At 36.4% G+C, this 20281-nt stretch overlaps 1 protein-coding gene across 2 annotated transcripts in view; it reads right to left on the reverse strand.

The window, feature by feature from the left end:
• ITGA8 (integrin, alpha 8) overlaps positions 1-20281 on the reverse strand; it is a 312225-nt gene that overhangs the window by 82708 nt on the left and 209236 nt on the right. For both annotated transcript variants that reach the window (XM_006894290.1, XM_006894291.1), the window contains 2 exons: positions 15476-15556; positions 609-714 (listed from right to left, as the gene is read on the reverse strand). In XM_006894290.1, coding sequence (XP_006894352.1) covers positions 609-714; positions 15476-15556 — 187 coding nt within the window. The remainder of the gene's footprint in view (positions 1-608; positions 715-15475; positions 15557-20281) is intronic.

The raw sequence follows: 20281 nt of genomic DNA on the forward strand, positions 1-20281 counted from the left end.
ATATAAAATGCATATGCATATAATATATATAATAGATAAAACACAAGGTTCATGAATGAAACTATGTATAAGAATGATTTTATAAAAGCCTGTTCAAAACATGATATACATGAATGATTATGTGCAAACCACTATATTTTTTTAAAAGGGAGCCTTTTATATACAAGCTAATTCTTAAAAATCTTAAAGATATTCTCTGCCTGATTCCTTCTAGTTGGTGACCTTTAATACACTAGATGGGTGAGTTTTAAGGATATCTGAACATGTATAGAGATGAAACCACATCTAGATAGGAGTTGACTTTATGTTTAGATAATTAGATAGTCTTGGCATTATAAAGAGAAGAGATAAAGAATATGTTAAGAAGAAAAGTACCAAGACACTTAGTTTTCTCATTAGATAGTTGTCACCACTGAGGAGCAAGAAGTCATAGCTTGGACTGCTTAGTAAGACACGGCTGCCCAGTGCAATAGGATGGCAATCCAGCACAAGTCTAGGTTTAAAAGCTCAGATCTTTGATTCGTGTGTTGAAAAATGCTCAACAGAATTTATTAATAAAGTGGATAAGCGCAAATCTCTGAAAATACTGTCACATGGACAACAATTACCTCATAAATATGTTCCACCAAAGGTCCAACTTCTTCCTCTTTGTGGGGCTCCTCTTCTGGTTCCCAGTTATGAATGGGGAGAACAATCTGTGGAGGGTGGGAGACTCTGAAACAAGAAATTGTCTTTTTTATTTGTTCATTCTTAATTCAGATGAAGGCATATGCAAAGATCATTTCACTAACATATATTATATTTATAGCAGAAGAAAAATAGTGGTTCTCGACTCAATTGACTGGGCATTTTCTATGTGGAAAAAAGTACTAAAGGTGCAGTTACACACACTAACAGCGAAGAATTAAAAACATCTGCTATCAGTTCTTATTCATTCCTTGTTGCTAGCCTGGCAATGAGCTACTGAGCAACCTGAAATCACGATGGGCAATAGCAGAAGAAATAGTTTTGGGTTGCGAAACACTGCCCTGAAAGATCACAGAACAGAAATCAATATAAATTTTATAAAGAAATATAGATATAAAAAGAGCAAGCAAGCAAGCAAGAGAGCAAGAGCAAGAGCATGCGTCTTGATGGCATAATTGTTAAGAGTATAGCTGCTAAGTTAAAGGTCAGTGGTGTGTACTCACTGGCAACTCTTAGAGAAAAGAACCGGAAATGTGCCCCTGTAAAGATTTCATCCTAGGAAACCCCAGGGGCAGTTAGTTCTGCTCTTTCCTCCAGGGTCTTATGAATTGGAATTGGCTCAATGGCACAAACCAAAATGTGGGTAGATAGATAATTGGTGTACACATCCCATATAAGCATATAGCAGTAATGTCAGTGAGTGAATGTGTATATACATGCATACTCAAAGTTTAGAATTATCATTAGAAATGAGACTCTATTTGTGAATGAAAATAGAAGATTTTCAGCGATGTTTTTAATAGCTGGTATTGAAGAAATAATAAGACTTTAAAGCAGAAAAGTGGTAGCTTATATATTCCTTACTAGGTTGGATTAGCTTCTCACTAAAGCAGTCATAATCCTTACAAGGTCAGAGTCAGAGCTGAAAGATAATAAAGTACCATGGCAAGTGTTGTGAGAGAGGGAGGTAAATGATGTACTTATCACCTAAGTGTAATGTTAACTTGATCCAAGGATATTTTAAACTGTAACTTACACCTAGCATGTGAATGAATAAAATAAGCAAAATATGTGGCATTATTCTATATGAAATGCCAAAAATAATATTTTTTAAAGTGCTGTTACTTCCTAAACATGCTTTCTGGTACATTTTAGGCAAAAATATACTTGATCTTAGCCAAAGGCTGAGAAATGATAAATTCTAGGTAGAAAGAAATCCTCTTAATGGAATTCTATACCTTCAGCTAGAAGTTACTTGAACATGAACATTTCTTTGAATAATCAACATCTTAAGTGTCTTACTTTTAAGGGAGAAAATATTAAATTAATGGGCTACCAAAAGAACAAACAAATTGGTCAAAGAAGAAATGAAATCTGAATGCTCCTTAGAAGACAAGATGACTGAGACTTTGACACACTTGGGACACATCATCAAGAAAGGCCAATTACTAGACGAGAGTACTGTGTTTGGTACAGAGTGAGAAAAAACAAGAGAAACCTTCATGATTATAAAATATTTGAGCATCAGAACAAGATAAAGGTAATTAATCTGATTGAAAAATGGGCACAAGATATGAACAGACACCTCACCAAAGAAGACATTCAGATGGCTAACAAGCACATGAAGAAATGTTCAAAATTCCTAGCTCTATGAGAGATGCAAATCAAAACAACTATGAGATATCATCTCACCCCAGTAAGAATTGACACCATAAAAACAAAGGACTCAAATATATCAATGATTGAGAAGATGTGCACAGGATCAAGCAAATTCATTAGAATGAAAATTAACACAGCCTCTAGAAACTTCTAACTTCGTGTCTTTTTTTCTTTCTCCTTTCTGGATAATTTCTAAAGCAGTCAATGAAATTTCTTGGAGTAAATTCTAACCTCAGGGCAAATAATTTCTGTATGTCTCTACTTTTTCATCATCTGGAACAGGATGATAAACCCTTTTGGTTATATACCACAAATGATTGGAAAATATTTTGAATGTTTTGGGCCAAAGTTAATTTGGTTGCATTGTTTTCTAGGAGTGATTGGATTCTGTATATTTTTAAACTGACAACCCACAGAAATGTTAACAAAATTAGAAAACCCTGTGTGTAACTCTTTAACTTGCAGTGGTTAAACAAAAAGTTCAGGGTGTAGCTTTGCTGGGCTCATATTTAAGAATTCTCTCTCTTAATTATTTGACCATGAACCTTTTTTCCTACATGATCAGATTAAATCGTGTTCAGATCAAATGAGGGGGCTTGGTTAGGAAGACAGCATGGATGATGGCAGGTTTCTTTCATCAGAGGAGAGTTCAGAGCACGAATCTAGAAGACCCACAGATCTTGATGACATCACCTTGGAGATCTTTATTTAGCTACCAATCTGGCAGCAGACAGCTGAGTCCACGCTTTGGGGCAACATTCTTTGGGAGGCTCTCACACATAAAACTCACTGCTGTTGAGTCAGAACCAATTCATAGCTGACCCACCAGCAGGCTTTCAGAGCCTGAAAATATCCTCGTGGGAGAATGTCCATTTTTTCCCACAGAGCTTCTGGCGAACTTTCATTGCCAGAGAGGTATGGCATTTGTGTTAGCAGTGCAACTATGGATTACACCAACCAAGCTCCCTGCAAAGCACTAGAGAATCTTAAATTTTTTCTAGTGGCACAGGGAAAAATAAAGAACAGATATGAATAGGTTTTTCTCTCTTGCTTTGCTGTGCCTGTTAATATCAATTCTGTAGAACTGCTCATAAATCCTCTTGAGTCATAGAATTGTAATTCTTTTGCTTTTTGATAGGGACTGTGCAGGCAATTTGATCATAATCTCCCACTTTTTTCCATGAAAGGAGGACTACTGTCCAGAGAAATAGTGGGTTAATTGCAGGTAAGGACCAAAGTTCAGGTGTCCTAAGTGCCACCAACTCTAGTCCCAAAGTACAACAGGCTCATGTTGTTGCTGTTAGGTGCCATTGAGTCAAGTATGTCTCATACAACCCTATGAACAACAGATCAGAAACCTGTCCTATCCTGTATGGTCCGTATCATCCTGACACACTTGAACACATTGCTGTAGTGACTGTATCAATTCATCTTGCTGGGGGTCTTCTTCTCTTTTGCTGATCCTCCATCTTTCCAAGCACGATGTCCTTTTCCAAGAAATAACCTCTTTTAACAATATGCCCACAGTATGTGAGAAAAAGCTTTGCCATTCTTCTCTATCAGAAGCACTCTGGTTGCACTTTCTCCAAGAAATATCTGTTCTTTTGGCTATCCCTGTGATATTCAATACTCTTCTCAACACAACTTAAAGACATAAATTCTTCTGTCATCCTTATTCACTGTCCAGCTCTCAATTGCATGGCAGGTAAGAGTTTGGAAAGAGCTTGACTTATTTCCTTCTTGTTGTTGTCCTGTTGAGTCTCCTGACACTCATAGTGACCCTATGTACGAGAGCTCTGAAACCCACCCTGTCCAGAGCCAGTTTCACTGACTCTAACACATCTACCCCCATTGCCTTAATCACTGTATCAATCCATATCACCCAGAGTCTTCCTCTCCTGGGCTGCCGCTCCACCCTTCTGAGCATAATGCCCTTCTCTAAGGATTATTCCCTCCTGTGTGAAGGGGAGCTTCAAAATCCTAGCCTCCAAGGAGAAACTTGGTTTCACCCTCTGCAAGATAGACTTATTTGTTTTCTTGGTGGTCCACGGTATGTTTAAGACTCCTCTCCAGCACCACAATGCAAAGGCGTCGGTTCTTCTGTCATCCTTTGTCATTGTCCAGCTCTCTCATGCATAGCAAACAATTGCAAAGACCATGGACTGGATTAGGTGCACCTGTCTAGACTGACATTGTTGCTTCTCAGTACACTTTCCAGTCCCTACCAGCAGACTTACCCAATGCAATTTGTCTTTTGATTTCCTGACTGCTGATTCCAAGAGTATTGATTGTGCAGCTGCGTAAGAGGTCACATATATTAATCTATGGGCCCATGCTATTGTTATTATTCTTAGTTGAAGGTCTCTAATGTCAAACTTCCAACTTTAATAAAATTTTATTAAGTACAGCATAAAATTATACTTATTGGTTAGTGTTGCATTCATAATGAAATAGGCAATTTTAAGTTATAGCCATAAGTGCAATGTTGTGAAAGATAAATTATTCATAAGCATACAAGGACGAACCTGTTAATACTATTATTCAAATAAACATACCAAGAGCCAAAGAGGAGGATATTGAAGATTTTTACCAAATATTGCAATCTGAACTTGTTCAAACATACAATCAAGATGCATATATGATAACTGGTTACTATAATGTAAAAGTTGGAAATGATAAAGAAGAAATGGTAACTCGGAAGTACAGACATTGTGATAAAAAGTAGAATGCAAACAGAATGAGTGAATTGTATACATTCAATGCTTTATTCATCACAATATCTTTTAAAAAACCACACAGACAGAAACTTAACACATAGACCTCACCTGATAAACTGCAAAGGAATCAGACTTACTACATCTGTGTAAGAAATCATTGGAAAAGCTCAATATCAGCAGTCAAAACCAGGCCATATATTGACTGTGGAATAATCAATTACTCATGTGTAAGTTCAGAATTGAGGCTGAAGCATATTAAGATAAGTCCACAAGAAACAAAATATGTATGATCTTGAGTTTATCCCACCTGAATTAAAAAAAAAATCATCTTAAGTATAGGTTTGAAGCATTGAACTCTAGTAATGGAAGATCAGATGAGATGAAGGCGATTTTCCATGAAGAGAGCAAAAAGTCATTAAAAAGACAAAGGAGAAAGAAAAAAATCAAAATAGATGTTAGAAGAAACCCTGAAAATTGCACTAGAGTGTTGAGAAGCCAAAATAAAAGCAAAGAGATGCTGAAATAAAAGAGCTGAACAGAAGATTTCAAAGGGCAACACAAGACGACAAAGCAAACTATAACAGAATGTGCAAAGAGCTGGAATTGGAGAATAAAAAGGGAAGAACATGCTTAATATTTCTCAAGCAGAAAGAACTGAATAACAAATTCAAGCCTTGAGTTGTAATACTTAAGAGATGTCTTGATCAAAAATAAAATCAAAGAAAAAAATCATGAATGAGCCAAGAAGCATCAAAGGAAGTTGGAGTGAATACACAGAATAACTGTACCAAAAAATAATTTTGGTACACTGAAACATTTCTGGAAGTATCATATAATCAAGAGCTAATGATAATAAAGGAAGAAGTTGAAGCTGCACTGCAGGCATTGGAAAAAATAAGGTCTCAGGAATCAGTGAGACAGCAATTGACATGTTTCAACTAATGAATGCAGCCCTTTTGTGCTTATCAATTTATGCCAGGAAATTTGGAGGACAGCTACTTAGCTGATTAACTGATAGAGATACATATTTATTTCCATTCCCAAGAAAGGAGGTCCAATAGAATGTAGAAAGAATGGAACAATATTGTTAATATTACATGCAAGCAAAATAATTCTGAAGATCATTAAAAACCAGTCAGAACAGTACCCAGAGAACTGCCAGAAGTTCAAACTGGATTTAGAAGATGAATATAATTACTGATTTCAGATGGATCCTGGTTGAAAGCAAAGAATATCAGAAGAGTATTTAATTGTGCTTTATTGACTATGCAAAGGCATTTGACTGTGTGGATCATAACAAATTATGGCTAACATCGAGAAGAATGGAAATCTTAGAACACTTACTTGTGCTCACATGGAACCTATACCTAGACTAAGAGGCTGTAATGTGACCAGAGCAAGGAAACACATGGTTTAAAATGAAAAAAATGTGAACATCATGATTGCATCCTCTCTCCATACCTATTCAATCTGTATGTTAAGCAAATTATTTTAGAAGCTAGACTCTGTGAAGGATAATGTGGCATCAGGACCTGAAGAAGACTCATTATGAACCTGTGCTAGGTGGATGACAAAATCTTGTTTGCTGAAAGTAAGGAAGACTTGAAGAGAAGATTAAAAAATACAGGCTTCAATATGGATTGCACCTCTATGTCAAGAAAGCAAAAATTATCACCTCTGGACCAATAGGCAATATCATGATAGATGGAGAAGAGACTAGCAATAACTTCTTCATCTTATATGGATCCACAATCAACATCCTTGGTACCAGTAGTCAGGAGATCAGGAGATATATTGGGAAAATGTGGAACTGGGGACTTCTCCAAATTATAGAAGAGTGATAAGGTCAGTTTGAGTATTAAGGAGCACATGATTTTTTCGATCAATTGCTATGCATCTGAAAGTTGGACAATGAATAGGATTACAGAAGAAGAATTGATACCTTTGACCTCTGGTGCTGGAGAAGAGTAATGAATATTCTATGGACTGCCAAAAAAAACTAAATAGATATGTCTTGGAAAGGGTGCAGCCAGAATGCTCCTTGGAAGCAAAGACAGCAAAGCTTTATCTAGTATACTTCAGACATGTTGCTAGGAAAGATTATTCCTTGGAGAGGGATGTCATGCTTGGAGAGATGAAAGATCAGTGGAAGAGAGGAAGCTCTTCAACCAGATGGTTTAACACAGTAACTGCAGGCATGTGCTTGAGAGTGTCAGAGATGTTGAGGATGCCACAGAATAGGTAAGGGTTCAAATCTATTCTTCAAGGGTCGCTATGAGTCGTACTCAACTTGATGCCACCAAACAACAGCATCAAAAACATAAAGAAACTTCCTGGTACAATCTTGTAGCAAGATAAAACATAAATCTATTAAAAAGTAAACAAAATGCTATCTTAGGGCATGACAAAAAAGGTAAAAGTACTTATTGCCAATAATTTGGAACCTGTTCATGGCTGACACCCCCCCCCCATTGGATTTCTAAAACTGTAAATGACATAATAGGGAACTGTACACCATTCTACAGAGGAGAACAAATCCTCAAGAACCAACTATGACCCTGAGTCTATTCTACCTGAATTTAAAAACCATATCAAGGGCAGGTGTGTGGCCTTGAACACTAATGAACAAAGACCAGATGAGCTGTGGGATGCTTTCAAGAATATCATCCTGAATAATGCAAAAGGTCAAATTTCTAGGACAGAGGAAGAAGACTGAGATGGATGTCAGAAGAGACTCTGAATATTGCACTAGAATGTTGAGAAGCCACACCAAAGGGAAGAAATTAGGAAGATGAGAAGCTGAGCAGAAGATTTCAAAGGGCAGCTCAAGAAGACAAAGAAAAATATTATAGTGCAAAGAACTGGTGGTAGAAATCAAAGGGGAAGAACTAACTTGGCATTTCTCCAGCTGAAGGAACTGAAGAATAAATTCAAGCCTCAAGTTGCAATACTTAAAGATGCTATGGGCAGAATATTGAATGATCCAGGAAGCATCAAAATAAGATGGAAGAGAACACAGAGTAACTGTACCAAAAAGAATTGGCTGACACAGAAACATTTAATGAAATAGCATATAGTCAAGAAGCAATGGCGATGGAGGAGGAAATTTAAGTTGCTTAGAAGGAACTGGTAAAAAATAATGCCCCAGGAGCCGATGGAATTCCAATTGACATATCTCAACAAACAGATATAGCCCTGGACATACTCCCCAGGCTGTGCCAAGAAATCTGGAGGATGACAATTACCTGGTCAACTGACTGGAAGAGATCTATATTTATTCCCATTCCCAAATAAGGTGGATTCAAGAGAGTGTGGAAACTATTGAACAATACCACTTATATCATACATAAGCAAAATCTTGCTGAAGATTATCCAAAACTAACTACATACATAGTACATAGACAGGGAAATTCCAGAAATACAAGCTGGTTTTATAAAAGGCTGTGACACTGAAGATATCATTGCCAATGTTAGATGGATCATGCAGAAAGCATAGAGTAACAGAAGAATGTCTACTTGTGTTTCATTGACTATGCAAAGGCACTTGGATCAGAACAAACTGTGACTAACCTTGAGAATATTGGGAATCCCAGGACACCTGACTGTGCTCATGTGAACTATACTTGGAACAGAAAGCAGTCATCAAACAGAGCAAGAAAATACTGTGTGGTTCAAATCAAGAAAGAAGAGTGCCAGGGATATGTCCTTTCTCTCTTATCTTTTCAATCTAGACATGGAACAGATCATTTGGGAGGCTGGACTTTATAAAGAAGAATGTGGCATCAAGATTGGAGGAAGACTTATCAACAACTTGCATTATGCAGATGACATGCTTGTACAAACTCAGTAGGGCCTGAAGTATTTGCTGCAGAAGGTCAAGGACAGGACTCTTCAATGTGAATTGCATCTCAACAGCAAAAAAATATTAAAGGTTCTCACCACCACGTCAATTGGCAGCATCATGACAGATGGAAAAGAGATAGAGGTTGTTAACAATTTCTTCCTTGGTTCCACAATTAACATTCTTGACACCAACAGTCAGGAAATCAAAGACGAGTTGCTTTGGGAAAATAAGATGTCAGGGACCTCTTCAGAGTGCTAAAGAGCAAGGATGTCAGTCTAAAGACTGAGGTGCACCTGATCCAAGTCATGGTCTTCTCAATTACTTGCAATGCATCAGGGAACTGGACAATAACTAAAGATTGCAGAAGAATAATTGATGCCTTTTATCTATGATGCTTGAGAAGAGTATTGGACATACGATGGACTACCAAGAGAGAAAAAACCAAGTCTGTCCTGGAAAGGGTGAACAGCCTTCCTGGTTGTTCCTTGGGGGCAAGGATTGTGAAGCTCCATCACACATACTCTGGGCATGTTGGCAGGAGGGACCAGTCCTTGGAGAAGGAAATTATGCTTGGAAGGGTGGAGGAACAGTGCAGGAGAGGAATACCTTGGATGAGAAAGACTGACACAGTGACTTTGACAATGGGGGCAGGTGTGCCATGGCCTAGTGGCAAGAAGCTGTGCTGCAATCTTGAAGCTACATGGTTTGAGCCCACCAAGCTGCTCTGTGGAAGAAGGGTGGACAATCTCCTCCCATCTAACTAACTGCTTCGAAAACCTGCTGGAGGGTCTGCTATGGGTCAGTTCTTACTCTATGGTACACAACAACAACAACAAGGGCAGGGTTCAGAGCTATTTTTTATAGGGTTGCTATGAGTTACATTTGACTCGAAGGCACAACAATAACAACATCTCCAGAGGAGTAATTTAAAAGTACGGATAAAATAATCCAATTATCTTCTCTTTAAAGGTCTGTTTAAATCCAAAGGAAATATGACAGAGAATAGCTCTCAAATGGTTAAAAATGAAATATTACTTATTGATTTTTAAATTTAATTGATTGGTTTAGGTGGAAGGCAAGAAAAGAAGAACATAATCACAAATTGTTGCTGTTGTTGTTGTTATGTGCCATCGAGTCGTTTGCAACTCATAGCGACCCTATGTACAACAGCCCTAAACCGTACTCTATCCTGTGCCAATCTCATTGCCTCTGACAAACCCATCCCGAGTCTCCCCGGTCACTGAATCAATCCACCTCATAGAGGGTCTTCCCCTCCTGCGCTGTCCCTCCACTCTACCCAGAATGATGTCCCTCTCTAAAGACCTGCCTCTCCTTACAACATGTCCAAAGTATGTCAGACGAAGCCCCAGAATCCTTGCCTCCAAGGAGCAGCCTGGTTTAATCCTCTCTATGATGAATCTGTTTGTTTTCTTGGCAGTCCATGGTACATTCAATACTAATTCAATACTAATTCAATACTAATCACAAATTAGGAAACATTTAAAAATTATTTCTAAAAATAAAAAGTAATATAATAATATCTTGGAATTTTGCTAAAACAATTTTTAGAGGTAGAGTGTACTTGCTAATTATTTAAGAAGTCTCTAATCAAGGATTTAATTTCCATGCCAGTGCAACTACATTTCATTACCATTCAGTCAGTTCCAATTCAAATCAACCCTCCATCATGTTTTAAGGTTGTAAAGGATAATTGGAGTAGACTATCCATTTTTCTCCTGGGTAGTAGAGGTGGTGGATTTGAATCACTGGAGACACTGGCCTTTTGGTTACCACGGCAACCCAGTATTGGATGGAACCATTAGAACTCCTAAATTCCATGTAGAGGAATAGAAAATGAAGATAAGATCAAGGTCAATATAAGCAGAAAGAAGGAAAAAAATGAAAATAAACTATTAAATAAATAGAATATTTAAAAACTGAAAATACAGACAAAAACGTCAATGAACTCAAAAGCTGGCTCTTTGAAAAAGATTAACAAAATTGATATACCTCTACTAAGTATGACCAGGAAAAAGTAGGGATAGACAATCACATTGTCAATATTAAAAATGAACATTCCAAAAGGCTCTATGGACATTAAAACAACTATAAAAGCATATTATATGCAATTTAATTGCCAATGCACATAATAGCTTAGAAAGAGAAAAATTATTTCAAAGACAAACTACCAAAGCTCACTCAAGAAGAAACAGATAACATAAATAGTCTTACATCTAATAATGAAATGGAACTGAGAAAACTTCCTACAAAGAAAACTATAGGCCTAGAGAGGTTCACTTATCAATCTTATCAAATATTTAAGGAATAAATAATACCAATTATATGCAGACTCTTGTAGAAAACAGATGGTAATTGGAGAAATTCTATCCCAATTCTGTTTATTAAACAAACATTCCTCTGATGTCCAAATCAGAATATTTTGAGAAAAGAAAATCAATAATTAATATTATTTACAAATACAGACACAAATAGTACTAGCAAAATTCTAGTAAGTTGAATTACATAATAAAAAGGATAACCATTATGATTAAATATGGACTCGCCTCTCAGAATATCAGTTTAACATTAAAATATCAAATCATTATTTTACTATACAAAAAAGCATAATACTATCTATTTTAAAGGTGTAGAAAAAGAATTTGACAAAATTAACATGTTAAACTGTCTTATGAAAACTTAGAACAAAAGATTATATCTTTAATTTTAGAAAAGTCATCTATAAAATATGAAGCTAATATAAAATATAATGACAAAGACTGTTTTCATGCCAAAGACTGAAAACAAGGCAAGGAGATCCACTTTTCTGAATTCTACTCATCCTTACCCTGGTGGTTCTAATTTACACTATAAAGGAAGAAACTGAGAGAAAAACATATGGGCTAGAAAATGAGAAATACATTTGTCTTTATTTACAAACAACATAATTATTTTGTAGAAAATCCAAAAGAATCAAATACTATATAACAGAACCTCTAAAGGAGTTGGGTAAGACCTCAGGATACACAACTGCACTTAAAGGTCAATATTATAGAATAGACTCTAGAAACAAATATTTTTTTTTAAGAAACAAATCTTCATACATGAACACTGATTTTCAAGAAAATAATTGAATGTGACAACGAGAGACTTTGAACAAATGATACTGAAACAACTGGATAGTCATATTAAGATAAAATAAAAGCTGACCCTTACTATGAAACAGATAGAAAATTTAACTCAAAATTAATCTTGGATCTATATGTAAAACTTGACACTACAAAACCTCCAGAAGCAGACATAGGAGAAAATGTAATGTTGGATGTAAAAAAATTTCTTAGTACACAAAGATCAGAAACCACAAACAATAAATAAACTGAACTTCATAAAAATTAAAAACTTTTGTCCTTTGAACAACATCATTAAGTGACTAAAGAGTAAACACACAGGCTGGGATAAAGTAATTTGGAAAACATATTAGGTCTCAAAATGGAAATAACACAAAGCCCAATAACGGGTAAATGGATGAACAATTCACAGCGCATCCAAACAACGAAATACTTTCAGCAATAAAAAGAAACAAATGACTCATACATGTAAGAACATGAATGTTTTTCAAATGCATTATGCTAAATAAAAGAATCCAGACCCAACTTTTACAACTCAATAAAAGAAGACAAACAGCCCAATATTAAATGAGCAAAAGTCTTGAAGACATACAATACCATTATTTTAAAAATAGTTTGACTTGCTATAATTGAAGAAATATCAAAAGAGATAGTAATGGAAATTAAGTACTCAAAGGATGCTCGACATCATTAATCATGAGGCAAATGAAAATTAAGTTCACAGTGAGGTACATGAACACACTGTTAGAATGGCTCAACAAAACAAGTAAATATCATCTGCCAACAAAGATGTAGGGAAAACAGAACTCTCATACACTGCTGGCCAGAATGCAAACAGAACATCCACTCTAGAAAACAACTTGGCAATTTCTTCCATACATACACTTCCAGTACAACTCAATTATTCCATTTGTAAAAACAAATGTCTCAATAAAAGTCCATATGTAAATGCTTATAGCAGTTTTATTGTTAGTAGCTACAGAGTGGAAACAACACGGTGTTCATTAACTGGTAAATGGAGGAGCAATTCACAGTACATCTAAAACAATGAAATCCTTTTCATCAATAAAAAGGAAAAGACAACTCATACATATAAGAATGTGGATGTTTTTCAAATGCGTTATGCTAAATGAAATAATCCAGACTCAAAGGCTACATTTTTATTATGCCATTGATATCATACTCTGAAAATTAGCAAAAGTACAGAGACAACACTAAGGTGCATCTGATCCAAGCCATGGTCATTTTAATTACTTCCTATGAATTTGAAAACTATACAATGACTAAGGATGACAGAAAAATCGATGCCTTTGAATGGTAGTGTTGGAGAAAAGTACTGAATGTGTCATGGACTGCCAAAAGAACAAATTAATATGTCGTGGAGAAAGTACAATCATCGTGCTCCTTGAAAGGAAGGATAATGAAGCTTTGTCTCTGAAAATGTTGTTGGGAGAGGCCTCTTCTTGGAAAAGGTAGAGAGACAGCATCAAGAGCCTCAACAGGATAGATCAAAACAGTGACTGTAACAAGTATATCACAGATGATGAGGAAGGCACAGGATAGGGCATGACTCAGCTCTATTGTTCCTACGGGTCTCTGAATCTTAGTGGACTCAATTGCAACACAACAAGTATCCCAAGCACAGATTTTACAATAGGTAGAAATGCTAAGTTTGCCATTTTTCCACTTCTTATGTCTCCATCAATTATTTATTGGCACCATCATTAAATAACAGAGCAAAAAAGGAAAAGATGTAAAGGATCAACTTCCACTTATAAAAGTTAGCTGTTTATAAATCTGAAAATGCTGCCGCAAAACTACAGAAGCAAACTCCCACGTCTTTCTCTTGTGGAGAAGCAGGTGGGTATAAATCACCAACTTTTTGGGTAGCAGCCAAATGCTTTAAACACTTTGTTACCAGGGCTCCTCAGATGTAATACAATGAGGCTAAATGATATCGGAATGGTGGCTGCTATTAACTGGTTTCCTCTCTGTTTCTTCTCCCTGGGTTTGATTATGGAGATGTCAGCTGTGGGTTAATCACCTATTTTGATATATTTCCAGTTGTTTTTAATTTTTTTATCTTTTTTATTCTTCATCTTTTCTTCCTCCTCACCCCTCGTTCTCCCCTAGCCCACCCCACCCCACAATGTGCCCCTTGTTCTAGATTGTTCTCATAATGAATAATAATATATTTCTTTGTTATTCTCCTCATCTGATGTAATGCAGTGTTCACTCTTTCAGCATTACCTCCCCTAATTCCTCACCTATGTCTGTCACATTTTATAACAGCAGTGTTAAGCAGTATTTGCCCTTTTGTGACTGAGATATTTCACTTAGCATAATGTCTGTCCTCCAGGCTCCCCCATGTTGTATAATGTTTTACTACTTCATTGTTTTCCAATGCTGGGTAGTATTCCATTGTGTGAATGTACCATAGTTTTCTATTCATTTGTTTATTGATGGGCACTAGGGCTGCTTCTATTTGTTTGCTTTTGTGAATAATGCAGCAATAACATGGGTGTGCATACATCTATTTGAGTTGTGGCTCTGGTTTCTTTAGGGCATATTCCCAGTAGTGGATTTTCTGGGTCAAATGGTATTTTTATTTCCAACTCTTTGAGAAAGTGCCAGGCCTCCTTCCATAGTGGTTGTACCATTTTATACTCCCACCAACAGTGAACAAGAGTTCCAATCTCTTTACAACCTCACCAGCATTTGCTGCTTGCTGCCCTGTTGACCTTTGCTATTGTTGCTGGGGTGAGATGATGTCTCATAGTTGTTTTGTCTTTCCAGTTATTTATTGTCCAGGGGTTTACTCTGTTTTCCAGAGGAAAGAAAGATGGTTTTTAAACAAGGATTCTAAATGCTATGGATTGAGTTATTGTCCTTCCCCACAAAATGTGTATTCTAAATCCTAATCTCTATGGCTGTGGTTATAATCTCATTTGGGATGGGTTGGTTTTGTTATGTAAATGAGGTACAGTTAGTGTAGAACACACAGTGAGTCAATCTCTTTTGAGGTATAAGAAGGGATTAAAAAGTGAGCAGAGAGAAAAATGGGGTAAGGTAGTTGCTAAGACACAGAGAGTTTCCAAAGAATTAGGAAGCATAGCTGAAAACACAGGGAACTTCCCGTAGAGCTGTTGGAGATAATGTGCTTCCCTAGAGCCAGCACTCTGAATTCAAACTTCTAGTCTTTCAAACTTTGAGAGAATAAATTTGTTAAAGCTGTATATGTAACTGTGGTATTTCTGTTACAGCAGTGTTTGATAACTGAGACACTAATGACTAAAAAAGAATGGAAGTTTATAATCTAAGTGGACTACGATCCCCAACATATTAGAAAAGCCCCTTATAGCATTTTATGTGTATTTTGACACACCTCTTCACATATAGAAAACTATTATTATTCCACTACTGTGCTCTGTTCCACTACTTACCCTCTTATTTCTACTTGAGCTACAGCAGTGATGTTGATTTGCAGGCTCACAAAATTGCTGTCTGGATTATCCTTGTTGGAACTAAAACACAGTGACATAAAATTTAACGACATTATCTAAGACATGTTACCACAATATATTATTACAGAGGACATTCTGTATGTCCCCAAAGCAACACATATTATCATGATTATTTAGCAAACAATGGCATACTTATGCTACAAAATTATAACCATTCGCAACTGGAAAGGCTAAGATCTTAATGATAAAAAATAACATAGTAACTTTTCCTTCTAGAAAGCAATAGATACCCCCTGATGTTAACACTTTTCTTTATTTGTATAATGGCCAAATAAAAAAAAAAAGCATTGGATTGAGTACATTTTCCAGCTTCTACCTTGGACAAATTCCTTAACATCTCTGTTCATCAAGTTCATGGCCCACCAAATGCAAAGGAACAGCTCAGTCAACTCCTGATTTTCCATGCTAATAAAGAAGAGAACTGGCATGAATAATCTAGAGCAGCCCATAATCGAAAAAGCATTTGCTTTTGGCTCTGGGATGTATCATACCATACATTGTTTTGGCAGCTAAATTATCTTCCTCACTGTTTACTTCTTCAGTTAATATTAAAATAAGTATGCATTCACTGGATGCCCACTGGCTGTCTAGGACAAGGTTGTGGGAAGTGACTTAGATGTATAGCCAATGGTTAGAAAATGCAAGACCCAAGAAAGTTGGACTTTCATACACAGGCAATTATGAGATGACATAGCTGTTGTGAAGTGCTTCAAGAGTCTCAAGATGGAATGTGTGTGTTTAGTAATATTTCTTTGGATGGCAGCACAATTATTCTTAAGCACATTGTTAGTTTTTTTTCCCTTTCCAAGTAAATATAATTAGATGTGAAATTCAACTTTTAAAAAGGCATGTGTTAAACAGTAAGAATTGTAAGAGGAACAAAGCGTGTCTCAGAAGAAGTTCAAACACTAAATGGGCTTTGGATGTGGTTGCATTTAATATTCTACTATGGTTTAGAGTGTTGACTGTCCCATGGACTGCCAAAAGAACGAACAAATATGTAGTGGAGAAAGTGCAAACAGTGTTACAGGGATGCAAAGAATGCAAAGCTTGACCGTCCATATTTTGAACATGTTAGGAGAGACTATTCTTTGGAAAGGGACTGCATGCTTGAAAAGGTGGCAGGTCAGCAAAGGAAAGCAAGACCCTCAATGAGATGGACTGATACAGTGTCTGCAGCAATGGGCTCAAATGTATTAGGGATGATATGGATGGTGCCTGATAGGACAGAGCTCAGATTGCAACTCCACGGCACATAACACCACCACCTATGCTATAACTGATATCATCCTAACAAACTAAAAAACTGAGCAACCTTTTGCAAAGGTAGATAAGGCCATACCACATGGCTAACAAGTTATGTTTATATTCAGGGCTAATTAAGAAGAAAAAGAAAGTATCTGTTTTCATCATCTAGTTTTGTGCTGAACAACAGATGATGGTAATGGAGTCACATCCTGACTAGTTTTTGAAATCTTCTAAATGTGGGAGCTGGAGAAAAAATTATATAAATAATACAAATATAATTTTATATAAATATTATATAAAATATAATTCCATTTTCAAAGGAGAAGGAGACAGAGCTATTCTCACAATGCTTTCTAAAAGTCCTGGTTGATTGTATATACTGATAAGGCAACTTCCACTGCAAACATACATAAAAGATGTAAACAAGAGAATGTCAGGCTCATTTCCTGCAGTGAGACATCACTGGAAAGCCTAGAAGGACTTGTTCACCAAAGTTTGAACCCCATTTTTAGGTTACTTTATTATTATCACATTTGGGGAGGACCAGCCAAACTAAAGAAAGAAATCGTATTTTTCTAAATTTCTTTTTATTTTTTAAGACAAGATTTTTTATTACTAACCCCTAAGAAATCATTAAGTAAGATCACTTGTTGCACACCTTGTGGTTCAAAACACATCATGGGCAACTCTTTAGATTGGAAACTTAAGTATAATTGCTCCACAGATTAAGCATATTTTGTTCTATTACTAGTTCACTACTTCCTAGCAGCAGTAGAAATTAGGATTCAGGGGAGAAATTAACTCTATTTCATTTATCACAAATTTCTATTGTATTTTGGTTCCAAAGAGTTTAAGGAAGATGATTTTAATTACTCACAACATCCTGTAAATGTAAATAGATGTCAAATATTGAAATCATCTTTGAAGATGAGTATAATATGCAGTTCATAGATTTGCTTTGAAATATAGTGAAACACTTGGAGTCTAGACTTTATAGTGGGCTAATCAAAAGCATCCTTCTGTCACACGGGCTTGCCATAACACATGCTACTGCATACTAGTAATGTTGGCAAAATCCCCTAGTAAGAACGGAACATGGCTTGATATATAACTTAGTTGCTTCTTTGACCTCTTTCCTGGAAGGAAATGTCCCTCTCTAATACTGCTGCTACAGTCAAACAAGCATTCAATCACCATGCACACTAGGCTATTTATACTGTCTAAGCTTATTTTATGTAAAAGAACAATGACTTTTCTTTACACAACTGCACACCATGCCATATGGCAAGGATAAACATGTTTTTCATGTATTTTTCTGATGCTATTTTCTTTTTCCTCGCTGTTTCCTATTTTCTATTTTTAATACTCCCTCTAAGCTTTCTGTGGTCTTTGGAAGGTCAGTAAAGACAATACAATGTTCAGCTGACCATTTCTGAGGAAGCAACTCCAAGGATACTCACAAAGACTTGTATTGTCTGTGGGAGTAGCAATAGGAACCCTCTCTCTCCAGAGGAAAATGCTTACATGTCATATAGAATAAGGTCATGGAGAGATCATTCAATGCAAATATCTAGTAACACCAACACAGGTTTAATAAAACTAATTGCTTTTTGGGTTTATTGCATTTTATTTAATGTGGAGAATGGTGGTCAACGATGAGTTTAGTTTTCAGAGCATTTGGTTTAATTTGTTGTTTTAAATTCATTTAAATCGAATACAAATCATTCATCTGTATATTTGCTTATGTCTTTGTAGTCTGCCAGCAAAAGACATTGACAAATATTATCTCTCAAACATTCCATTTTTGGAGTATTCCACTTATACCATTATAGCACAGGCTAGAATTTGATTAAATTTGATGCTTTACATATGTTCCTGTGATCTTTCTAGTTCTTTTCAATTATACTATTTTTTAATATTTCAGGATAATGTTAAAACAGTCATGAATTTATACAGTGTATATGAATGGAATGTAGTAGTTGTTGTTATGTGTCATTGAGTCACTTGGGACTATATGTATTAACCCTATGTACTATAGTTCTGAACCCTGCCCTATTCTGAGCCAATCTCACTGACTCTGACACACCTAATTCCATTGCCCCAGTTATGGTGTTAATCCATCTCATCTGGGGTCCTCTCCTGCACTCTCCCTCTACCCTTCCAAACATGCTGTCCTTCTGCAAGAACTGGTCCCTCCTAACCACATGCTGAAAGTATGTGAGATAGAGCTTCAAACTCCTAGCCTTCAAGGAGAAACTTCGCTTCACTCTCTCCAAGACGGAATTATTCGTTCGCCTTGTGGTCTAATACTCTCAAAGGCACTGATTCTTCTTCTGTCATCCTTAGTCATTATCCACCTCTCTGATGCATAACAAGTTATTGAGAAGATCATGGCATGGATCAGGCACAACTCAGTCTCTGGACTGAGGTCATTGCTCTTCAGCATTATGGAAAGGTTCTTGACAACAGTCTTCCCCAAAGAAATTTATCTTTTGATTTCCAGACTGCTGGTGTTAAGAAGACTGATCAAGCTGAAATTGTTAACAATCTCATCTCTTCTCCATCTATCATGGTGCTGTCAATTGGCCCAGTGGTAAGAATTTTTTTCTTTCTGAAGTTACATTTCAATCATGTATATGAATGATGATTCACAGGACAGACTTAGGGGAATGTATTTAGGATATTATCTCATATCCTTTGCTCATTGAATGAATTACTAGTTGTATCCAAGACCTTACACATAATGAAGGTGGTAATCAAGAGTAAAGAAATAAAAAATAAATAAATTCACATTGCATCTTAGTAGCAGACTTTCTGAGAAAAGGTTGTTCCAGGAGGTATTGCATTTCATTCCAGACCATAGCAATAAAGAGAGTATTATAATAAAGCAATCACATGAATACTTTTGTTTCCCAGTGCATATAAACGTTGCATTTACACTACACTGTACACTATTAAGTGTACAACATTGTTGCTTGAGATACAATGGTAAATTAAGAGATTGAGACTGTTAACAGCTTTGGCTTCCTTGGCTCCACAATCAACACTCTTGGTTCCAGCAGACAGAAAATCAAAAGATGACTTATATGGGAACGTCTGCTATCAGGGACTTCTCCAGAGTACTGAGGAGCAACAATGTCAGTATAGAGTTAGGTCCATTGGACCCAAACCATGGTCTCCTCCTCTGGAGCAGCTGGTGGATTTGAACCATGCCTTTGGGACTGCAGCACAGCTCTTTACCACTAGGCCACCAGTTCTCCTAATAAAATGAGATGAGCCTATATTTTAGGGCTAAAATATCTCACAGTTCCACACCATTGCAGAATCATTGTAACAGACAATAATGGTGGGAAAGAAAAGCATCAAAGCTACTGTCTGGAGTGACGGTAGTTGCTCCGTATAAAAGTTAGTTCTAAAACTTAGAAATATAATGAGAAGATTCCAAAATTGAAAATTTTTAGGACTTCTTGAATTGGC

Source organism: Elephantulus edwardii, unplaced genomic scaffold (genome assembly GCF_000299155.1).
Source record: "Elephantulus edwardii isolate Elephantulus edwardi_28Jun2011 unplaced genomic scaffold, EleEdw1.0 scaffold00139, whole genome shotgun sequence".
NCBI classification, from domain to species: Eukaryota; Metazoa; Chordata; class Mammalia; order Macroscelidea; family Macroscelididae; genus Elephantulus; species Elephantulus edwardii.